This window comes from Pistacia vera, unplaced genomic scaffold, assembly GCF_008641045.1.
Source record: "Pistacia vera cultivar Batoury unplaced genomic scaffold, PisVer_v2 Contig820, whole genome shotgun sequence".
NCBI classification, from domain to species: Eukaryota; Viridiplantae; Streptophyta; class Magnoliopsida; order Sapindales; family Anacardiaceae; genus Pistacia; species Pistacia vera.
The window spans coordinates 1004843-1025555 of record NW_022196691.1 but is presented as its reverse complement, the minus strand read 5'-3'; the positions used below and the strand labels follow the sequence as shown (position 1 = coordinate 1025555).

The following is a 20713-nucleotide window of genomic DNA, read 5'->3' as shown; positions in this document are numbered from 1 at the left end:
TATAAACTAGCCAGTTTTACTTAAGTATGAGGTAGAACATTTTTTTTTTTTAAACTTAAAATTCTGAAACTAATTCTTTCAATTTTTATTTGCATTTGAGTGCAGGCAGCGGTAAGTGTTTCTTTGTTTGATATCATAGGAGGAAGATATATAATTAGCAGATCAAGGGTGCTGACTACTCTTATGCTAATTTTATCAAGACATGTTATATTAAGATTGTTTGTTTAATTAAATATTAATATTAGATTTTTTTTTGTTTATGACTTTGATATGTTAATAAAATTATCGCACAATTGATTTAAAATTCTATGAAAAAAAATTTGAGATTTAAATATTAAGATAAATCGATTATCTCCTGATCGAAATTAAAGAAAACGACAACATTTTTTGACTTTATCAAGCAAGTGCATACCTTCACTTCCTTGCTCTAATTTAACTTGTTATTTCGAACTGATTGTTCTTCTTACAATTGAGAAATACAATGCCAACCTCACAAGTTACAACTATTAATTATGGGAAACGAAAGAGCCTAAGTTCACTTTTATCCTTATGAACTGTATTACTTAGGTTTGCAATAACAGTATCATCTTCTAAATCAGCAGTAGTTTTTTTTTTTTTTTGTTTTCCTCTATTTTAGTACTTTGATTGGAATTATAAAAAATGTCCTCCTTACATCCCTTCATATCATCTGATAAAAATGTCTACGAGATCTTTCACGGCTCTCTTCCTCTTCACCAGCTTCATCCTCCAGCTCACGGCCACTACCACTGCCATCGGTGTGAACTATGGACGCTGGGAAACAACCTTCCCACCTGCTGAAGTGGCTGACTTTCTTGACAAAAACACATATTAATCGCATTAAAATCTTTGATACAAACCCGGAAAATTCTTCGTGCCTTTGCGAACTCTAACATTTCTGTGACGGTAACCGCTGGCAACGGTGATATTCCTGCTCTTACTAAGCTTGATGCTGCCCGCCAATGGGTTGCTACAAACATAGCTCCGTATTATCCACAAACAAGAATTATTCGTGTTGCTGTTGGTAATGAAATCCTGCAAAGTGCTGTTAACGATTGGATTTATAATCTTCTTCCTGCAATGAAAACTCTTAACCAGGCTTTGATTGATGCTGGGTTTAAAGATATTAAGGTTAGATATAATGTTCCATATTATATAAAGTTAAAACTAGAATGCAGTTCAATAACTAGTTAAATTTATATAATGTCATTTCATAATTAAATTTTTTTGCAGGTTTCGACACCGCATACCCTAGGCTTTCTCGAGGCGTCTGAGCCACCAAGTGAAGGAAGGTTCATAGTTGGATACGATAAACAAATAATAGAGCCAATGCTTCAATTCTTACGCGAAACCAAGTCAGTTTTTATGATTAACCCTTACCCTTATTTCGGCTACTCACCACAGATGGAAAATTACGCGGTATTCAAAGCCAACCAAGGAGTGTATGACAAGAACACTCGCATCACATACTTTAACATGTTTGATGCCCAAATGGATGCTGTATATTCTGCCATGAAAAAGCTTGGTTACGGTGACGTGCCCATTGTGGTGGCTGAGACCGGTTGGCCCTCAGCGGGAGACCCGGATCAACCGGCTTGCGCTTTGGAAAATGCACGCTCATTTAATTGGCACTTAGTTAGGCAAGTTAAAGCCAGGAGAGGAACACCTTTGATGCCCAACCGCCGGTTCGAAGCTTATATTTTTGCCCTCTTTAATGAGAATCTTAAGCCCGGACCAACCGCTGAGAGGAATTTTGGGTTGTTTTATCCAGATTTTACCCCAGTTTATGATGCTGGTATTATGAAGCTATGAATATTGTCAGGCGAAATTACATACGTTTACTAATAATATTATTAAATAAAAGAATTAGCATTGTTCATGGTGATGGAAGTTTGTGATTTTTGCAATTCCCAGCTGCTGAAATAGTTTTCTGTACTCATATTATTAAAAATATACCAGCCATTCTTTTGACTACCGAACAAGGATTCAGAAAAGGAAATGACCTAAAACGATTTCATTAATTTATCACATGCTTACTTATAATTATCACAATATTAAACGTTTATAGAAATGTTGTTACATCTAAAGGTTTGTAATGAATCTATTATCCATAATTAAATCACTCAATAACGAAATATCTTCAGCGGCGGTTCTCTCGATTCCAACGTGTAAATTGGATTTCACATTATATATGAGAGGATGTCGTTACATTTAAATATAAATATTAAACTTTTTCAGTTCAATATTTTGAAATTTATATCAAATAATTAAGCAAATGTTTACAAAAATATCATACAATTCGTTCTAAGATTCTATAAACAAAAATATTGTGATATTACATATTAAAATCAACGATGAATCAAGCAAATTACATGCGAAGAGATATCACCACTATCTATGTGAACTGGAGTTATATGAAGTAATAAAATATTATTTTGAGGCGGGAGTGAAAATGCTTCAGAATAGGAATAGAATGTTTCAAGCAAGTTCTCACCTTTTTTTCTGCGTTATCAAGCAAGTTCTCACCTTCGCCTATTGGCTCCATTAAATTTAATGTATGAACTGATTGTTCTTCGTACAATTCAAAGAAATTTAATGCAACCTTACAACATTCATATTTATGGGTGAGCGGGTCCGGGTGCCCGGCTTAATCCCTTGGAACCTGACTTGGAACCGGACCTTCAGTTCCAAGGATTTAGGAATCGAAACCGAAACCGGACCCGATCGGTTCCGGTTCTTGAATTCCTAGAATCAGAACCTATATCATAGGTTCCGAGTTCGGGTACTCGACATTGTTCACACAAAATTACAAATAAACCCCTCATGTTTGCAAAAATAATAAATATACCTTGTAAAAATTACAAATACAACTTGGGTACTCATTGGTTCCACCTCAAGTACCCAAACCTCGGTTCCGGTTCTGATTTTAGGTCCAGGTCCGGTTCATGAAGTGGTGAAATTGGACCTAGACCTACACAGTGTTGGTTCCACCAAATTTGGAATTGAAACCGGCACCCCGCATACTCATCAGTTCCGATTCTACCCTAAAAACTTGGTTACCTACTCATACATATAAATATGATATATGATCTACATATAGAAAGATACCTAGACTAGAAAGAACTAATGTCAAGTGTTAATTAAGGAGGATAAAGATATCAAAACAAATATATTACTAAATAGAAAGATACGAAGATTCAAAGATGCTCAGATTGATCTTTTAGAGCAAGTAACAAAATTTAGTGTTTGAACCGAGAAAAAATGAGAGAAAATAATCCGCTTGTATTAATAATTTCGGGGAAGAATTTTCTCCCATTACCTGTGATCTCCTCCTTTTATAGGTACATCTCTTTGGAAGGAGAAAAAAATTAAAGAGCTGATTACATTTTACTAACGAACTCTTAACTAAATCCGGCTCCTACAAATTATACTTAGTTTAAATTATACTTATTACAATTGCAGAAGCTTATGAATATGTTCAGCTTTTACCTAAGCATATTTTGGTAGTTTATGGGATTAGTTATTTGCATTTTGATCAATATTAAAAAAAATAGTAATTCAAATCATAAAAAACATTTAAATTCTTTACAGAAACACAAAATTAACATAAAGGTCTCACCATCTACATATATGTTATTATATATTTAATGTTTTTTATGAGACAAGGGCGATAACTAATTATATTTTCTTCGAACTTCATTAAATTTCCTTGTAACTCCATATCTTTAGGCTTGCCTTGCGGTTAAGGTAAAAATTTTGATCGTAATTAATTGGTCAAAACTATAATGATTTATCCGATATGAACAACAAATCACTGTACTCACATTATATATAGTTTACATGTGTTACTTGCATTTCAAAACAACCTGAATTTTATAAGCAATATCATCAATAATAGCAGCAACAATAAGAATAATGGCGATGGCAAGCACCACCAATGTCTTCCTTGTCAGCATCTTCGTCCTCAATCTGTTGACAGCCACCACTTCTCAGCCGGCATAAAAGAAATTTTGTGTGCCAAAACCAGACGCTAATGATCAAGCCTTGCAAGCAAACATCGACTATGCTTGCAGCAACGGTGTGGATTGCAAGCGTATTCAAGCTGGTGGAGATTGCTTTGAACCCAACAATTTGAAATCTCACGCAGCTTTCGTCATGCATACTTTCTACAACGAGAATGGCGGTAATGAACACAACTGCAATTTCTCTCAAAGTGGAACCCTCACCACTGAGAATCCGAGTAAGACTCTTATAACTTGGCCAAGTTATTATCTTTAAACTCTTAAATTTCTTATATTAATTCTTTCCATTTTTATGTGTATTTGCATATAGGCAGCGGCAAGTGTGTCTATGCTTGAGATCACAAGAGGAAGATACTGTATATACTATATAGTTGGCAGATCAAGGCTGCTTGCAGAGCAATTCCTACTGCCAATTATATCAAGACATTTATGTTATTTTTAGCTTTTCCTTTAATAAGAGAGCTTGTAGTACTTTTTGACCACCAAGTGTACTCATTTTATCAAAGGGAAGAGCATTATTCACTATTCAGCAAGTGTTCATTTTTATGTATGAAACTGATTTCTCTTGATCTTAATTAAAAAAAATAATAATAATAAATAAATTCAATGCAACCTTACAACTTACAACACTCATACAAATAAATACAATATATAATCTATATATAGAGAGCTATCTAGACTCAAAAAGAACTAATGTCAAGTGTTAAAAATATGATAAAAAGATTAATTCTAATCTCTCATCACTATGCAAAGGATCCTTCTTCCTTTCATGAGAAAACCTCATTTGTAGTTTTTTTTAATGAATTATTTTAAAACAAATTACTTCATGTTTTTTTTACCCTAGATTGAACCTAATAAAGTTATTATATTGCTTTCTTATAAATGAGAAATATATATACAAATTGCTTTGGTTTTAGAAAATACAAAGAAAAATAATTTAATATTTTTTATTCAGTTTTTTCAGATCAACTAATCTTCTTCTTAGCTCACCCTAGTCGATTCCCCCTTTGGACTTAGCCCTATTTCTTTGGCCCGATTTTCTTAACCAAATCCGTCTTCTAAAAGATATATTCAATTAAAAATATATAGATTACATATCTAGCTTTTTACCTAAACATAATCAAACTTGTAATTAGTACGTAATTTATAAAATGAATATAACAAATATTTGTAAACTTTAAATAGATTTAAATTTGTAAAAGCAATACAGTAATTCAGATTTAAATTTGTTAAAGAAACACAAAATTAACCTAATGGTCTCACCATCTACATATTTTATTATATTATATTTTCCTTATAAAATTTCTTTGAACTATATATATATTTTTTGGGTAATTAAGCTTTAAATAGAAAAATAAAAAGGATGTACAAAAAAACCTATAAAGGCAGCTAACCTAGTAGAGGACAAATCCCTGAGATAGATAAAAAATAAAAGTCTAATCAAAACAAAAGAGTTACATAAAACACTATCTTCCAAGTCAAAGTCAAAATCGTGATCCAAATTAATTGGTCAAAAACTATTATGGGTTATCCCATTTGCGCAATTTGAAAACCACAAATCATGGATTGATCCAAAAATATAACTTGACATTCATATTATAAATAGAGTGCATGTTTTACTTGCAATCAAAACAACCCGATCTTAATAAGCAATATCATCAATAACAGCAACAAGAACAAGAATAATGGCGATGGCCAGCACCATCACTGTCTTCCTTGTCAGCATCTTGGTCCTCAACCTGTTGACCGTCACCACTTCTGACCATACCCTTCTGACCATGCAGTGCCTCAACAGCCGGCCCACCTATCAGAAAATAAATTTTGTGTGCCAAAAAACCAGACGCTAATGATCAAGCTTTGCAAGCCAACATCGACTATGCTTGCGGTAGCAGGGATGTGGATTGCAAGCGAATTCAACCTGGTGGAGATTGCTTTGAACCCAACAATTTGAAAGCTCACGCAACTTTCGCCATGAATGCTTACTACGTCGCCAGTGGCCTTGCTGAAGGCAGCTGTGATTTCTCTAATAGTAGAACCCCCACTACTCAGAATACAAGTAAGATTCTTATAACTTAGTTTTACTCAATGTTGATGCTTGATTTTAACACCAACCACTTGCATGTGCAAAGTGTTAAATAGCTCTTAAAAATTACACGTGAATAAATATAATAATCTAATGCAAAGACTGAGTAATAAATAAAAGATAATTTTTAAAGTGGTTTAGATGCTTAACGCAAGTCCTACGTTAATTGTTCTTTTATATATGAGAGATTATAAGAGGTCGGAAATAGCAAACAGCGAGCAGAGGTATAACGATTGATTATTTGGATAGAATATCAAGTCAGTCTCGTTCTCGCAGGTTATCTTTGCTCTGAAGATATAGATTACAATCAAAGTGTGAGTTTTCTGTATCAAAATCCCGAAAATGAGAGGGGGAGTCCTCTATTTATAGTAGAGGAATTCGAGGTAATGGTTACAAATTTACAAGTGAGTAAGTGTTGTGCAAGTCTTTCCTTGCCTCCTATTGGCTGATAACTTATGATATATCCTCAAGTTACCTAGGGTTTGGACAAGTGTATGGCTTCTATTCACTTATAGACAAAATCTGAATCTGTCAAGTTGGTGACAGCCATACTCTCTCTATCTTGGGGTGACGTGGCAACCCTTGGACGATGCAAAACCTTCCTGCACTCTGATTGGAGCTAGCTGATGCAGGCTTACATCAGCCTTGATTTTTTAGGCATAACACTTAAAGTTTGTAGGTATAACATTATTTTTTAAACTCTAGATTTCGTACATTAATTCTTTCCATTTTTTCTATGTATTTGGGTACAGGTAGCGGCAATTGTGTATACACTTGAGATTATACGAGGAAGATATATAATAATTAAGTAGATCTGAGGCCGTCTCAAGAACATTTGTGACCTTAGGCAAGAGTTACTTTGAAGGCCTTCTAATAATATAAGCATATATTAAAAAAAAAATTATTTCAAATTTATTTTCTTGCCTTTTGAGATGCAAACTCACTAGGAGAGGTGGACGGCGATCGGCAGGCGAACGGGGTCAGGTTGGTAAGGGATTTTAGAGAGCAGATGTTGGAGAAGTGATGGGTGGTGAAATAGGTAATTTCCAATGGCCGGATTGGCCAAAAAAGGCTTGAGAAGTCGCAGCCCAAAAGGTATCAATGGTCGGCGATTGACAGAGTAAATGGATGAGGTATGATAGGGATTTTGGTGAAAGAGTTGAGGGGAGGAAGATGGTGTTGTTAGGGAAGGCCAACAATGTTGGGTACGTGCTGAAAAGGCCGAAAATGGCTGTCATGCGCAGTGGAGTTGGGTTATGAGATTCGTAAAAAATCAACCAAATCGAGGACTATCGAGGCTGGAAAAACACTTGGGAAATGATAAAGTGATGATTCTAGTTAATTTTGATGAGAAAATCAATCGGAATCAGCTCCAAACGGCTGGCGGCGGAAGAGGCGTGGAGATAATTTGTGTCAATGTTGAATTTTGGGATGGAATTAGGGTTGAATAATTTGAGACATATAAATGACTATCTTAACCTTTTATTGTTAAAAGAAATTCAATGTGTTCATTTAGAGGTGTAAATTTGAATATATGAAATTAGAGGTACAAACTTGCTATTTTGTCAAACTTTGGATGGGAATATATGTAAAAGGTTTATAATAAATTTTAGTCTTTTTGGCTTTTTCTTTTTTTTTTACCCCTGGTTTGGATAAAAAATCATACACCATTTTCATTTTTGTAATATATTAAAAAAAATTATAAAAGATTCGGGCCCCTATTTTTGGGGGGCCCTAGGCAGGTGGCTCACCTGCCTACCCCTTGAGCCAGGCCTGGACGGCCTGTAGAGCAACTCCAACTGCCAATTTTTAGGAAGACATATATGTTCTTTCGAGCTTTTCCGTTGATAGAAAGCTAGTAGTAATTTTTTACGACCAACTGTACTCTCCTTTTTTTTTTGGGGGGGGGGGGGGGGGGGGGGGTTGTTTTCCTTAATTTTTGGGAGAGAGATTATTGATTATGTTAATAAATTTAAGGTGGTTTTCATCATAAAGAGAAATTAAAAAAACATTTGATCAAGCGATGTAAAAGGCACAACAAGGAACTAGTTTTCTACTTGAAGACTCTTTCCTATTTCGTGTAAAAATAGATATTCACTTCTCTTATTGTCGTTGTATTCCTATCTTACACCAACTTGATAAGGAAATAGAATCTTAAATATAATATGAAAGGTACAATAGGAAATAACTTTACTACATTTGTAAGTTTGTAACCCCTTAAGATTACAAAAAAGTGAAGGTGGTTTTTATTTTAAAAATAAGTAACAAATTAATATATCTATATCATTTTTTCAGTTACATATATGTTTACAATAAAAAGATAAAAAGAGAAAATAGATACCAAAAAGTTGAAGGATATTTAACGCCCTACATGATTAACCACATAATCACACAAGACTACACTTGCCGATTTGCAAACCGACTCTCCATCCTGACTCGCATGGAGTGCAATGTAGTTAGTATGAGAACTCTCCACATCGTATTCCACATTAATTGAGATGTAGAGTCGGTCTGTAGAATCGATAAGTATAGTCTTTTTAAAAGATTTTTAATTAACTGAGAAGATGATGAGCTTTTGGGCCGGGCTGCTAAAAGGAACTCTTGCTTCTTATTGTATGAAGAGAAAATATTCTTTTAAGAAGATGCCCAATTCAGTTGGGCACAATTCTTCCACAAACAAAAGTTACATCAATGCTTAAATTAAGCTTTTAGCTTTTTATACCTAAATGAATAATAATCACAACTTTGGTCCACTGTTAGTTGGAGTGATCTCTTTCATCACTAATTAATTCGCAACCAACTGATATTCTCATCACTTCTGTTATGAATATTCTTATTACCAACTTAATTACATATCCCTTCTGTTGCTTGATATTGAAAGGACCATATAATTAATGAAGTAATTAATTGGATTTAATGAATCTACTCCTAATTATAAATAACATAACTACATTATAAAATTTGAATATGGGATTTTTTTTTATTTTTTATTTATCACAAATTATGTATCTGTTACTTGTTCATTTTCATATAAGGGTGATAAATGGAAGCAATCCTCTTACAGGACATGAAAGCAGGCAGAATTTTATTGGAGGGACAGGGTGGCCCCTAACGGCAAGAATTTTGCTTTTAGTTGGTGTTCTAAAGACCTCAGGATTTTCTTTCTCATGAAATGATTGAAGGCAATGGTGCCTTTAGAAGGAAACAACACTTTAATGAGAAGACTTATTGGTTGCGAAATGAGGTAAGCAGACCTTATCTCTCCAAAAAACAAACAGAGCCAAAGGCAATCACTTCTGTTTTTTTCCTGAAATTTTTTCTCCGAACAACTCCACCAAACCTGTGCCAATTATGGGGCCAGGCCAATTCCAGTCAAGACTCATTTAGCTTTGTTGACAAACAACTAGTGTCCATATAACCAAATAGACTCAAAGAAAATTAGTCAGCTTTTGAAATGAAACGGTGGGAAATTTTATGTAACAGGTTGGTAAGTTTAGTTGTATCGATTTGATAATATTATTTGTATTGATGGGTTTAATTAAGATTAGAAAACTAATTAATCAAGTTCAGGATTATCATAATGTGGTGGTCCCTGTTCTCCACTAGTGAGCACATATACCAAAACTAGATACGGGTTTAATTTGAGTGATTTCATAAGCCCAAGATGTTGAAGCAGCACGTTATGATTCTGAAATTTGTGAAAGTATATGTGGTTTTTGCAGCCTTGGCTTTGGAATGGATCAGAATTATGAGATGGGTTCTTGTTAGATGCATTGTTCTTGCCAAAATCTGCTGATGATCTGTTACTGTGAGGGAATTATGGATCTTAATTGTCACTCAACTTTGTAATGATTTAACACCTAATTACAACTCTGCATGGACATCATTAGGTAACATTGTTCCTCCATCTGTATCCTTGAATACACAATTTTTATAGCATAAATGGTACATTCCGAGGTATCATATACAGGAAAAAGATGAAGAAAAGAAAAGAAAGTGGGAGCATCATGAGATACTGCATCAAACTATTAAGAACTCCAACTACTTTCATCTCAAGAAACCCCTTTAATTTATAGATTGACTTGCATAATACAGATATTAATTAAAATTTATTGATATTAATCCAATAATATTTTTGTAATAAAAAGTTACCTTCTTCAATATCTGAGATCACTTTTAATAATAGAAGAGTGGCATATACATTTGTAAGAGAGAGAGAGAGAGCAAATTTCTGTAAAGTGATAACTCTCTTTTTGACTGCAGTATCCCAAACAAAAGCTTTAGATTGGTTTGTTATTATACACAAACAAAACCCACTAGCCACCAACACCACCACCAGCACCACCAGAAACCCAAAAAACCATGGGAGAAAAAGAGAAGAAGAAGAACAACAAGAAGCAAAAACACCAACACCCAAATGAACAAACCACAAAACCAGCTTCAGATATTTCTTTCAAGCCTTGTTCCGAGGTAAAAGGCCTGAAATTTGGAGGCCAATTCATTGTAAAATCATTCACAATCCGAAGAGCAAGACCTCCTGAGCTTCTGAAACTCCTTTCTTACCCACCAATAAATAAATCCAACAACAATAACAAAGTCCATTTTCCTTCAACCACAGGCTTCTTGCCTACAAACTTCACAATCTTGGCGCATCATGCTTGGCATACACTTACACTTGGGCTCGGCACCAAAAAGTCTAAAGTAGTTCTATTTGTTTTTGAATCTGAAAATATGAAGTTGGCAGTGGACAGAATATGGCCGCCGGAGATACCTCTCGGAGAAGTGAACAAGAAGCTTATAAGAGGGCTAACTGGATGTGAAATGGCTCGGTTCAAATTCAGAAAAGGTTGCATCACTTTCTATGTATATGCAGTGAGGCGAGTTGGCAACATTGGCTTCTCATGCGCCGATGATCTAAGAACAATATTGCAGTCGGTTGTTGCACTCAACGATTTCTTGGATCACACAGTGATGCTCGCGATGCCTAACCAGAGAAACATCAATTACTGTACTCCTCCGGTCGCTATGGCTCATTAGACATCTCTATTATCTTCAAAACATTCATCTTTCTTCTTTTTTACATCATTATCATCAACATCATCACCGATATATATCATTATCTCCTTCTTGTAGACTTTTTTATTTTGTCGACTTTCTAAATATTTTTTTCTTCTGGGTATGGGGAATTGGTTTATTTGTTGGGGATCTTGTTTATGTTTTATTTGTCCCGGAAAAAAATTGTATTGTAGTATGAATAAATCTCAGTCTTTTACAGTGAATTCAAACTCTTTGTACAAGGTAATTGAAACTCTTCATTTCCAATTTCTGGGCTATTCTGAAGATCAGGTTAGTGACATATGACCTTGCAGACATGTGAATATCTTCTAATTTTATCACAGTATGTTTTGCGACATCATCAAGCAACCATTTAGATAATATTAATAGTAAACTTTGTTCTAAGCTAGAACTATGAACTGATCCAGCTGCAAAATGTTGATGAGCTTTTAGGGAAAGAGTTGAGAGATCAACATCTGAAGTTACAATAGTTAATTAACAGTGTAATTAATGGTATACTATCACTATCATTATAAATACAAGTAGTTGAAGTAAAGTGAAGTTGCAGAGTCAGTTTGATCTCTATTTCACTGATGCAGATGCAGGCCATCCAAAAAATTTCTTCCTCCAAAGTCTACAACACTGTTTTCTAGTAAATTGTGCTGATATCTTACCCGTGAACACCGCTTGCAAATTGGTTCGCAAAAACTTGTCGCTGGCATCATTAAACTATTTTTATAAATTGGTGCAAATTTTTTACAATATTTCCGTAGGTTAAAAAGGCTATTAACCTTGAGAAATATTTCTAAATATCATTCACTTTTAGAAAAAGTATCAATTGTAACTGTCAAATTCATTCATTCATTCAATTGAAGATAATATCAAAATTAAAAACTGAGAAAAAAAAAAAATGATGTGTGGTGCATAAATACATTGAAAATTTCAATAAATAATTTAGGAAAAGTAGTCTGGCATGATGAAAAGGAGAATTGGGTAGGGTGAAGGGCCAACCTCTCCACCGATAACAAAAGCTTTGTGGTCTACTAAAGTGGGGGAAAAAGAAAAAAACTTTAATTTTCTTTTTCTTCTAGTGCCTTTAATCATACCATGGGAAGGAGAAGGTCACAGCCCAGCTAACCTTCTGGCTTCTTCACATGACTGCTTCCCATCTCTCTCCTTGATAAATTGTGCCCACTTGATCAGTTTTCTTCACCCCCTAATATATATATATATATATATACATGCATACATTCGTATGTATAATTACATGTCTACATGCTGGTGAGACAATCAAACACAATTGCAGTTGGAAATTATTAATAATGATAACATTTTAGTATAATAAAGGGACCTCTGTTGAGTTTGTAAAAAGAGGCCCCATCTGCTAGCGTTTATTGTAGGGATTTCTCATCACTTTTTTTGAAAAACAATTATCTGTTTTCTGAAAATAGTAGTTGTATTTTGAATTTCGAATGTGTGCTGGCAATGGCATTAGGTGCCATGGGGTGGCAGTAGATAAGGCCCCAGGAAAATATATTAAAAGATGGTAACAGAGAATATAAAATGGATTACATGACAAGGACTGAAGCTGTGGGACAAAGAACTTTACAGTCATTATCTGCTGAAGATTCGCCATAGAGCACAGAAATTAATACACAGAACCTTGCAGTACCCCATGCCCTTGAGAAAGAATCCACAGGATTTATTGCGAAATCTCTGTTATCTGAAACTGAATGTTCATGAATCTTATTTGCTTTGATCGTCATGGAACTTGAAAGAAGGCAATCCTGGCGTTCTGAAAATGTTTCCTTCAGCCCCTCAAATAATTCAAATGTATGTTTAACATGTTTGTTATGAAATCCTGACATTTTGAAAATGTTTCCTGCATTCCCTCAAATAATTAAAAAGTTTTTGTCCTTTTTTCCCGATTTATGATACCTCACTTGTTAATAAATGTATATAAAACGGACTTTTTTTTATTGATATTCAAATTTCAATAGAAAATTCTCTATATTTCCAAAAAAAAGAAGAAAAATTCACAATGTTCCTAATATACGATACCTCACCATCGTTGGAAAAAATGAAAAATGAGAAATTCAAATTGTTTAACTTAAATAGAAATAAAAAACGCCCACCATGGGGCTCGAACCCACGACCACAAGGTTAAGAGCCTTGCGCTCTACCAACTGAGCTAGACGGGCTTGGTGATCAATGAACTTCTAAAGTAGATAATGTCATAAATAGCTAATAGATCTTGAAAAAAAAAAAAACTAAATTTGAGACGAGATAACAGTCACTTGATAATTTACTCGTCAACGGCAAATAACAAAAACACGAGCTTGGGGAGAAACGATGGCGTTGCTATGGACAATTGTGGAGGTCATGGTGGCTCTGATCCTGCTTGTGCTATTTGGAGTAGTTTCTGTGATTATTTTCGAAGCATATAGAAGAAGACACAACAACGAGTATGTTCCCTCATTAATGGAAAACCTAATATTCAAATTTTATTTTATTTTATTTTTATCTTTCTTCATTTCTTCCGATTTTGTTTTTAATTTTTCTAATTTTATCTCCTTTTGCATTTTTAATTCTTCATTGAAACAGCCACGTTGAAGCTTCTGCAATCTTCGAAGATCCTAATTCTTTGAAAAAGGTTAGATAAATAAATTATTTTATATTTCATATTAGATTCACCATTCATTTATTTATTTTTACATTTTTTTTTCAGGTTCCTTGTCCTTCTCTTACTGATCCAGCGGAGAAATATATATCTTTGATAATTCCTGCATTCAATGAAGAGCATCGGCTTCCTGGAGCTCTTGATGAAACCTTGAAGTAAGTTGAATCACAAAATTAATGTCATTTATTAACTATATTTGGTTGCACATTTACTAATTTTATTAGGGCAATGCAGCTTAAATTTTAGATAACGTTGTATATGAATTCACTCAAATATGGCGTGTTTGTTTTAATGATCTATGATTATGTCGATTACTGTTACATGAAAGAGTTGCAATGTTAGAGAATAATGATCTTAATTTTTACTTTGTAGTTACCTTCAACAGCGTGCGTCAAAGGATAAATCATTCTCTTATGAGGTACTTTTTGTTTCCTTCATTTGTTGGATTATCTGAGCTAAGATTCGTAATAATGAGAGCTGATTGTAGTAGAATTGCTAGTGTAAAATTGTAGTTTGTGTTTCATCTGGAAAGAGATAAGAATTTATTTTTGTCTGTATTTGTGTATGTTCATGATTTATTGAGTTTGCTTATATTGCCTTACTACATAATCCTACTAAAAGAATAATATATAATGCTTGGATGATTTTGTTCTCTATTTTCACCGAAATTTTGTTATTGTTGATAGGCTAAAAATTGAATGTTTCATATTGATGGCAATTTGAAATGTGGCTTTCAATGTTGTTTAATCTAGTATATTAAATGATATACTAATCTTTGTATGAACACTCAAAAGTGAATTGACTTCTAACAGATTTTTAGGGATTACTATTTGCGCATTATTTGAGTTTAGGCTTTACACTGACATATTCTGCATTCCAGTTACACTTATTTACTCCTGAGTTACTGGACAGGTGTTAATTGTTGATGACGGAAGTGTTGATGGGACAAAAAGAGTAGCTTTTGACTTTGTAAAGAAATACACAGTGGACAATGTGAGGATCATCCTCCTTGGAAGAAATCATGGCAAGGGAGAAGCTATAAGAAAAGTGAGTCTAAGCTATAAAATTCATCTCATCTGTTGTGAGTTGTTTTATAAGGTTGAAGGGATTCCTTTTCTGCTACTTGTGACAACAATTAATTGAAGCTTTTTACTTCTGTGAAAGCATTGTAAAACAGGGAATGCTTCATTCTCGTGGGGAATTACTTCTAATGCTGGACGCTGATGGTGCGACCAAGGTTAATGACTTAGAAAAACTTGAAAGTCAGGTTAGTATTAGCTCAGATTTATACTATAAATATAATACTGCAGTTTAAGTTAGTTGTTTAGTTGTCGCATAAAATTCATTTCAAGGTATGTGGAAATATTAGCCATGTACTACAGAATACCTGATGTTATCCATATAGATCCATGCAGTTGCTAGAAAGGAGTATCATCAAGGAGATTCGGCAGCTGGTGATTCAAGTTTTAGAATATCTGATGTCCCAGTAGCTGCATTTGGTTCTCGTGCTCATCTTCAAGAGAAAGCTTTGGCTACTGTTAAGTTTTGATAATGCCACTCACTATTTTATACATGTTTGGTCTCTCTGCATTTCATTTTTGCTTCAAGCTTCTTTTAGTTGAACTAGTTTACTTCGTTTCAGAGGAAGTGGTACCGCAATTTTTTGATGAAGGGTTTCCATATTGTGGTTCTCTTGACTGCTGGTCCTGGTATTCGTGATACACAGGTGAGTTTTGTCTTATATGTTTCTTTACTTTTGGTTTTGGCACCTCATTTTTTTCTCCATTACCAATCTTAACCCTTTTGTGTTCTTATTTAATAATGTATACTGAAATTGGAGTAACTTTGTTGTTGATTATCTAACGTATAATTCTTGGTGCTTCAGTGTGGTTTCAAGATGTTTTCTAGGGCTGCGGCAAGGAAGCTTTTCACAAATATCCGTCTGAAAAGGTAATTTGGACCTTCTTAACCTATTGATACCTCCCCTTAAATTAAAGTTAATTTCCAAAAATTGAAGAGAACAGAAATTGACAGTGGCTTCATGTTCTCGTTGTGTTTATGGAGTGGCATATAATACCTCTAATCTGCTTTCATCTTGTCCACATAAGCAATGATTAATTCCACCTGTGACCTGCCATTTCCTGTTGGCTTAAATTTCAAAATTTGTTATGACGGAGCAAATTGGACTGTACAGGTGGTGCTTTGATGTCGAGATAGTTTTTCTATGCAAAAGGTTTAACATTCCTATGGTTGAGATATCTGTGAATTGGTCTGAGATTCCCGGGTCCAAGGTGAATCCCCTGAGCATCCCCAACATGCTTTGGGAGCTTGCGCTTATGTCAGCTGGATACAGGACGGGTATGTGGAAGATTGCCAAATGAGCCTTCAAGCCTGACTGGATTCGCAACTATCCATTAGTAGGATTTTACATACCACTCGATCTAGTTCAATGCAACAGAGAAATCAGAGACACTGATTAGGCAACCGTAGGTTATACACATCATTAAAATTACAGTTGAGCGAGCAAAAACCTCAGTTTTAATGTTCTTATTTATGCCGACCATTACCAAACCATACGGTTTCCATTTGTATTATTTCTTTGAGCCACTTCTTTAATTGTCTTATTCATACTCACTGACAATTAACTCCAAGAGCCAATAATCTTCTCTATATGATTATATATTCATGATAATTACGATTTTCGATCACGAAGATTAGGTGCATTTTTCAGGTCTTCTTGCAATGTTGACAAATATCACCAGAGTAAGACTCTTAACTAAATTGAAAATTTACATACCTAAACCAACCTTAGACACACTCGTGACTTGGGTATTGTTCCACCATGTTTTGCTTTAAAACGAATTACAGGGCATGCTACCAACAGCATTGCATACTGAGGGTTCCTTTATTTATTTTTAAAACATAATTTTGGTTTAAAACTGATATTCATTGAATACGTTTGATAATAATACCTCTTTAAAATGTCCATAAAATAAACATAAAGAAAATGATCAATTCCCCTCATTTTTAGCTTCATAATAAGAAATATAGAAAAAACTTATGCTTTGAAGAAGGTATTACAATGTCAATGGGAAGACCGAAACAAGAGAAAATTTAGCTTTGAGAAGAGACACTTGAACAATAGTCTATCTCAAGAAGATGAAATCAAGCCTAATTTTATTCGGTAAAGTAATTTTTCTCATCTATCTTTTCATTTAACAATTTCTTAATCTGAAACTCAGAACCTCATTTATGCTACATTTTCATATACTGGTCAACTAGTGCTTTAACTGCCATCCAAGGAGTAGGCGACTTTTTCCCACCCACGGTTTGCCTTAAATACATTTTCTCACCCAAAAAGTTTCAAGATACAATTTTTCCACCCAAAGTTTATATTCCGTTAATACTCAAAATATACTTTATTTTCTCAGCCAAAGTTAGGCAAGTTACCAGGAGCTAGAGTGAGAGGGGTTTTCTAGAGTGGAGGCCACTAGATCAAGTGGTGATGACTGATTGAATATTTGCCATTGAAATCATCCAAAAATCAACTAAAAACAGTAAACCTTAGTTTTGCAATGACCGACAATCGATGAAAAAGCAAGTGCTAGAGTGAGAAAGGTTTTGTATAGAAGAGACCAGATATTCAAATGGTGGTTTTCTTTGTCAGAATCAGCCGGAATCGGCTTTGGGTAATAACGGAATATTAACTTTGGGTGAAAAAATAGTATTTTGAAATTTTTTGGATGTAAAAGTGTCATTAAGACAAACCTTGGGTGGAGAAAAGTGTTTACTCCCATCCAAGCTACTCTTGAGGATGGACATTTTTTTTTTCCGGTTCCGCCAAAGCCCCAGCCTACCCTTTATCCTAAGCTTAAAGTTTGGTAAGACTATCATTACAACGTTTACTTTGTTAGTCTAAATTAAATGTGTTGTCATTTGGGTACTGATCAGTGATCACAGCAAGCTGAGATATTGAACCCTCAATCAGCAAACGGGACATTCACGATAACTGTTAAGTTGTTAATTAAGGACCTAATTTTCTTGTCAGGTAGACATCAACTCAAATGTCAGGAGATATATTTCCATTTCCAGGTCAAAGATTACAGTAATTTGACTTTGGTCAAGAAAATTTTCTAATTAAGAAAAGAGCCTTACTGACCATTGTATATTTAGCTATAAATTTCCGCGTTGTTATCAGCATCCTTATCGCAGTTTTAAATTAAAAGTTGCTTATCTGCTGTAAAATATTCTTTCATGGAATTTTATTATTAGTCTTCTTACGCAAGCCAGTCACTTTTTAAGAGTAGTTGGTGTTTGTTCTTGTTGTAATGGAGTTGTTGCAATTCTTACGTACTTAAGCTCTATCTTACAAGGCTTTGAGAGTCGAAAAAAAAAAAAAACATCAAAGAATTGTTTCTATCATTTTCTTTTCCTACCTTACCGTAGAAATGTTAAGCCTCAGTACTCTAAACAATAAGTCCAAAATGAGCAATCCTGTTTTCCATAATCTCAAAACACAAGCTTCTTTCTACTTCAAGGAGAAGATAAAGACTGCTCGATTGGCTCTGACTGATGTTACAGCCGCAGAACTGTAAGTTTATTGTTCCATGCTGATATTGAATACATTTTCTCCACGGATTTTTCCCTTTTTTTCAAATAAAATTCTTGTGGCTGGGGCTTGAAGGTTGACAGAAGAAGCTACAAGTGGAAATCTATGGCCGCCTGATACACGTACCATGGGTGTGATATCACGGGCTGCCTTTGAAGTTGATGATTATTGGCGAATTGTAGAGATTGTACACCAGAGGTAAGTTTATTATGAGTTTTATAAGTTAAGATTTGATTATAACTATCTGACTATTNATGAGCAATCCTGTTTTCCATAATCTCAAAACACAAGCTTCTTTCTACTTCAAGGAGAAGATAAAGACTGCTCGATTGGCTCTGACTGATGTTACACCCGCAGAACTGTAAGTTTATTGTTCCATGCTGATATTGAATACATTTTCTCCACGGATTTTTCCCTTTTTTTTTTAATATAATTCTTGTGGCTGGGGCTTGAAGGTTGACAGAAGAAGCTACAAGTGGAAATCTATGGCCGCCTGATACACGTACCATGGGTGTGATATCACGGGCTGCCTTTGAAGTTGATGATTATTGGCGAATTGTAGAGATTGTACACCAGAGGTAAGTTTATTATGAGTTTTATAAGTTAAGATTTGATTATAACTATCTGACTATTTGAAAATTTCCTGGATTTTCTCCAACATAATTCAGGTTCCTGAAGTTTGATAGGAAGAACTGGCGAGCCTCTTACAACGCTCTAATTTTACTGGAACACCTTCTAACTCATGGACCCAAAAGAATGGCTGAGGAGTTTCAAAGTGATGAAGATGTTATAAAGGAGATGGGAAAGTTTCAATATATCGACGAGAAAGGGTACTTGTTAAATGCTAATTACTGCTTTATTTTATTATGTGTTCATCATTTTGCTTCATCTTCACTTCATTTCACCACTCATATGTTGATTTCATGCGTATGTGTTATGCAGTTTCAACTGGGGCTTGAGTGTCAGAAAATTATCTGAGAGAATAATAAAACTTCTCGAAAGTGAGTCACTACTCAAAGAAGAGAGATCAAGAGCTCGTAAGGTAACTCGAGAGATCAAAGGGTTTGGGAGCTTCACCCAGCAGCGATCCTCAGAAATAGATGAAAGTTTCAGAGATTCAAATGTAAAAACGTACGGGAAATGTAATTCTTACTTTAATGATTATATAAATGAGGATGACAAACTGGGGGACTTGCGCCAGAGTTTCTTGAACGAGGAAAGGAACGAAAAAACACCTGAAAAGCCACAAAAGAATTCTAAGTTGTGGGTAAGTACTGCTGGAGATAATGGATATTTTAAGGAAGAAAATCACCCGTTCTTCTGGGAAGAAGAGCTTGAATCTACAGCATCATTACTTTCGTCTACCAAATGAAGTTTTCATAGACAATCAAAATTAAATTAGGATGTGTTAGAAAGTTCAGTGTTCGTGTTATAGCGTAGAGAATAGCTAGTCAGTCAGGTACTGTTTTGATGGAGATACAGCATTGAGTCATTTCTGTTACTATGTTAGGTGATGATACACAGTTAATAATAGCAAATATGTCTGCACAAAATTCCCAAATAGAACATATTTACTTTTTCTTAAAATTCGAATTTGTTGGTTTTTTTTTTAATTCCAATTCTGTTTATTAGTATCAACAAAACTAGAAAAAAACCAAGAATATTACTATTTTCAATCAAATAAGTTTCTTCCTTCGATGTTCACTGATAATATACTAATGTCTAAAAGTATAATATAAATTCTAAGAAATGCCCACCTCTATTTTTTAGGGTTTAATTTGCTTCATCTCTGGAGGTAGTTGAGTCTCAAATACGATTTTCAAAAATCGTTGGCATGTTTTTCATTTTTATAATCGAAGATGTCTAAGCCAACTTACACGTACTACAACTAATCCTTTAAGAGAACTATCGGTATTTTAACAAATCCCTTAGGACCTTAGAATTACCGGTCGGATAAGAATTCTAATGATAACCCTTATTAACAATTAAAGAGGAATTCGAACTCAAGACTTCTTGAGTAATACACTCAAAAGTCTCTATTAAACTATTCGACCACCTAAGGGTTGGTTCTCGTTGGGATGTTTGAGACGTAATTCTCTCATAAGTCAGGGGAAGTAAAATTAATCTTTAGAGGACTCAAATTTAACTCATCAATTCACCCTTTCTAAAGATAGCTTTTGCCTTCGAAATTCTCTCTTTTATCACTGAATTAGCCCTCAAGAAAAGTGAGATAAAAATATGCCAAC

At 34.4% G+C, this 20713-nt stretch overlaps 3 protein-coding genes, 1 non-coding gene and 1 pseudogene across 4 annotated transcripts; 4 read left to right on the top strand and 1 right to left on the bottom strand.

Annotated features, from left to right (window-relative positions):
- The first annotated feature begins 697 nt into the window (after positions 1-697).
- Positions 698-6116, top strand: LOC116117707 (annotated as a pseudogene).
- A 4231-nt stretch (positions 6117-10347) lies between these two features.
- On the top strand, positions 10348-11445 carry LOC116117751. Its single transcript, XM_031403771.1, has one exon. The coding sequence runs from the start codon at positions 10486-10488 to the stop codon at positions 11158-11160; it is 675 nt and encodes a 224-aa protein (XP_031259631.1). The 5' UTR covers positions 10348-10485; the 3' UTR covers positions 11161-11445.
- A 1861-nt stretch (positions 11446-13306) lies between these two features.
- TRNAK-CUU lies at positions 13307-13379 on the bottom strand. The gene has a single exon. It is a non-coding gene; the product is annotated as a tRNA-Lys (tRNA).
- Positions 13380-13482: 103 nt separating this feature from the next.
- On the top strand, positions 13483-16486 carry LOC116117725 (dolichyl-phosphate beta-glucosyltransferase). The gene is made up of 10 exons (XM_031403739.1): positions 13483-13643; positions 13783-13831; positions 13907-14013; positions 14231-14276; positions 14771-14905; positions 15036-15125; positions 15264-15395; positions 15501-15584; positions 15744-15808; positions 16053-16486. The coding sequence occupies exons 1-10, from the start codon at positions 13531-13533 to the stop codon at positions 16237-16239; spliced, it is 1008 nt and encodes a 335-aa protein (XP_031259599.1). The 5' UTR covers positions 13483-13530; the 3' UTR covers positions 16240-16486.
- Positions 16487-18721: 2235 nt separating this feature from the next.
- LOC116117706 (epsin-3-like) lies at positions 18722-20020 on the top strand. The gene is made up of 4 exons (XM_031403715.1): positions 18722-18828; positions 18923-19045; positions 19136-19297; positions 19410-20020. The coding sequence occupies exons 1-4, from the start codon at positions 18722-18724 to the stop codon at positions 19837-19839; spliced, it is 822 nt and encodes a 273-aa protein (XP_031259575.1). The 3' UTR covers positions 19840-20020.
- Positions 20021-20713: the final 693 nt, after the last annotated feature.

Coding starts and splice junctions, on each gene's coding strand:
- LOC116117751 (XM_031403771.1), top strand. CDS start 10,486: ATGGGAGAAAAAGAGAAGAAGAAGAACAACAAGAAGCAAAAACACCAA.
- LOC116117725 (XM_031403739.1), top strand. CDS start 13,531: ATGGCGTTGCTATGGACAATTGTGGAGGTCATGGTGGCTCTGATCCTG. Junction 13,644..13,782: donor AGAAGAAGACACAACAACGA/GTATGTTCCCTC, acceptor TCATTGAAACAG/CCACGTTGAAGCTTCTGCAA. Junction 15,809..16,052: donor ACAAATATCCGTCTGAAAAG/GTAATTTGGACC, acceptor TGGACTGTACAG/GTGGTGCTTTGATGTCGAGA.
- LOC116117706 (XM_031403715.1), top strand. CDS start 18,722: ATGAGCAATCCTGTTTTCCATAATCTCAAAACACAAGCTTCTTTCTAC. Junction 19,046..19,135: donor GTAGAGATTGTACACCAGAG/GTAAGTTTATTA, acceptor AACATAATTCAG/GTTCCTGAAGTTTGATAGGA. Junction 19,298..19,409: donor CAATATATCGACGAGAAAGG/GTACTTGTTAAA, acceptor TGTGTTATGCAG/TTTCAACTGGGGCTTGAGTG.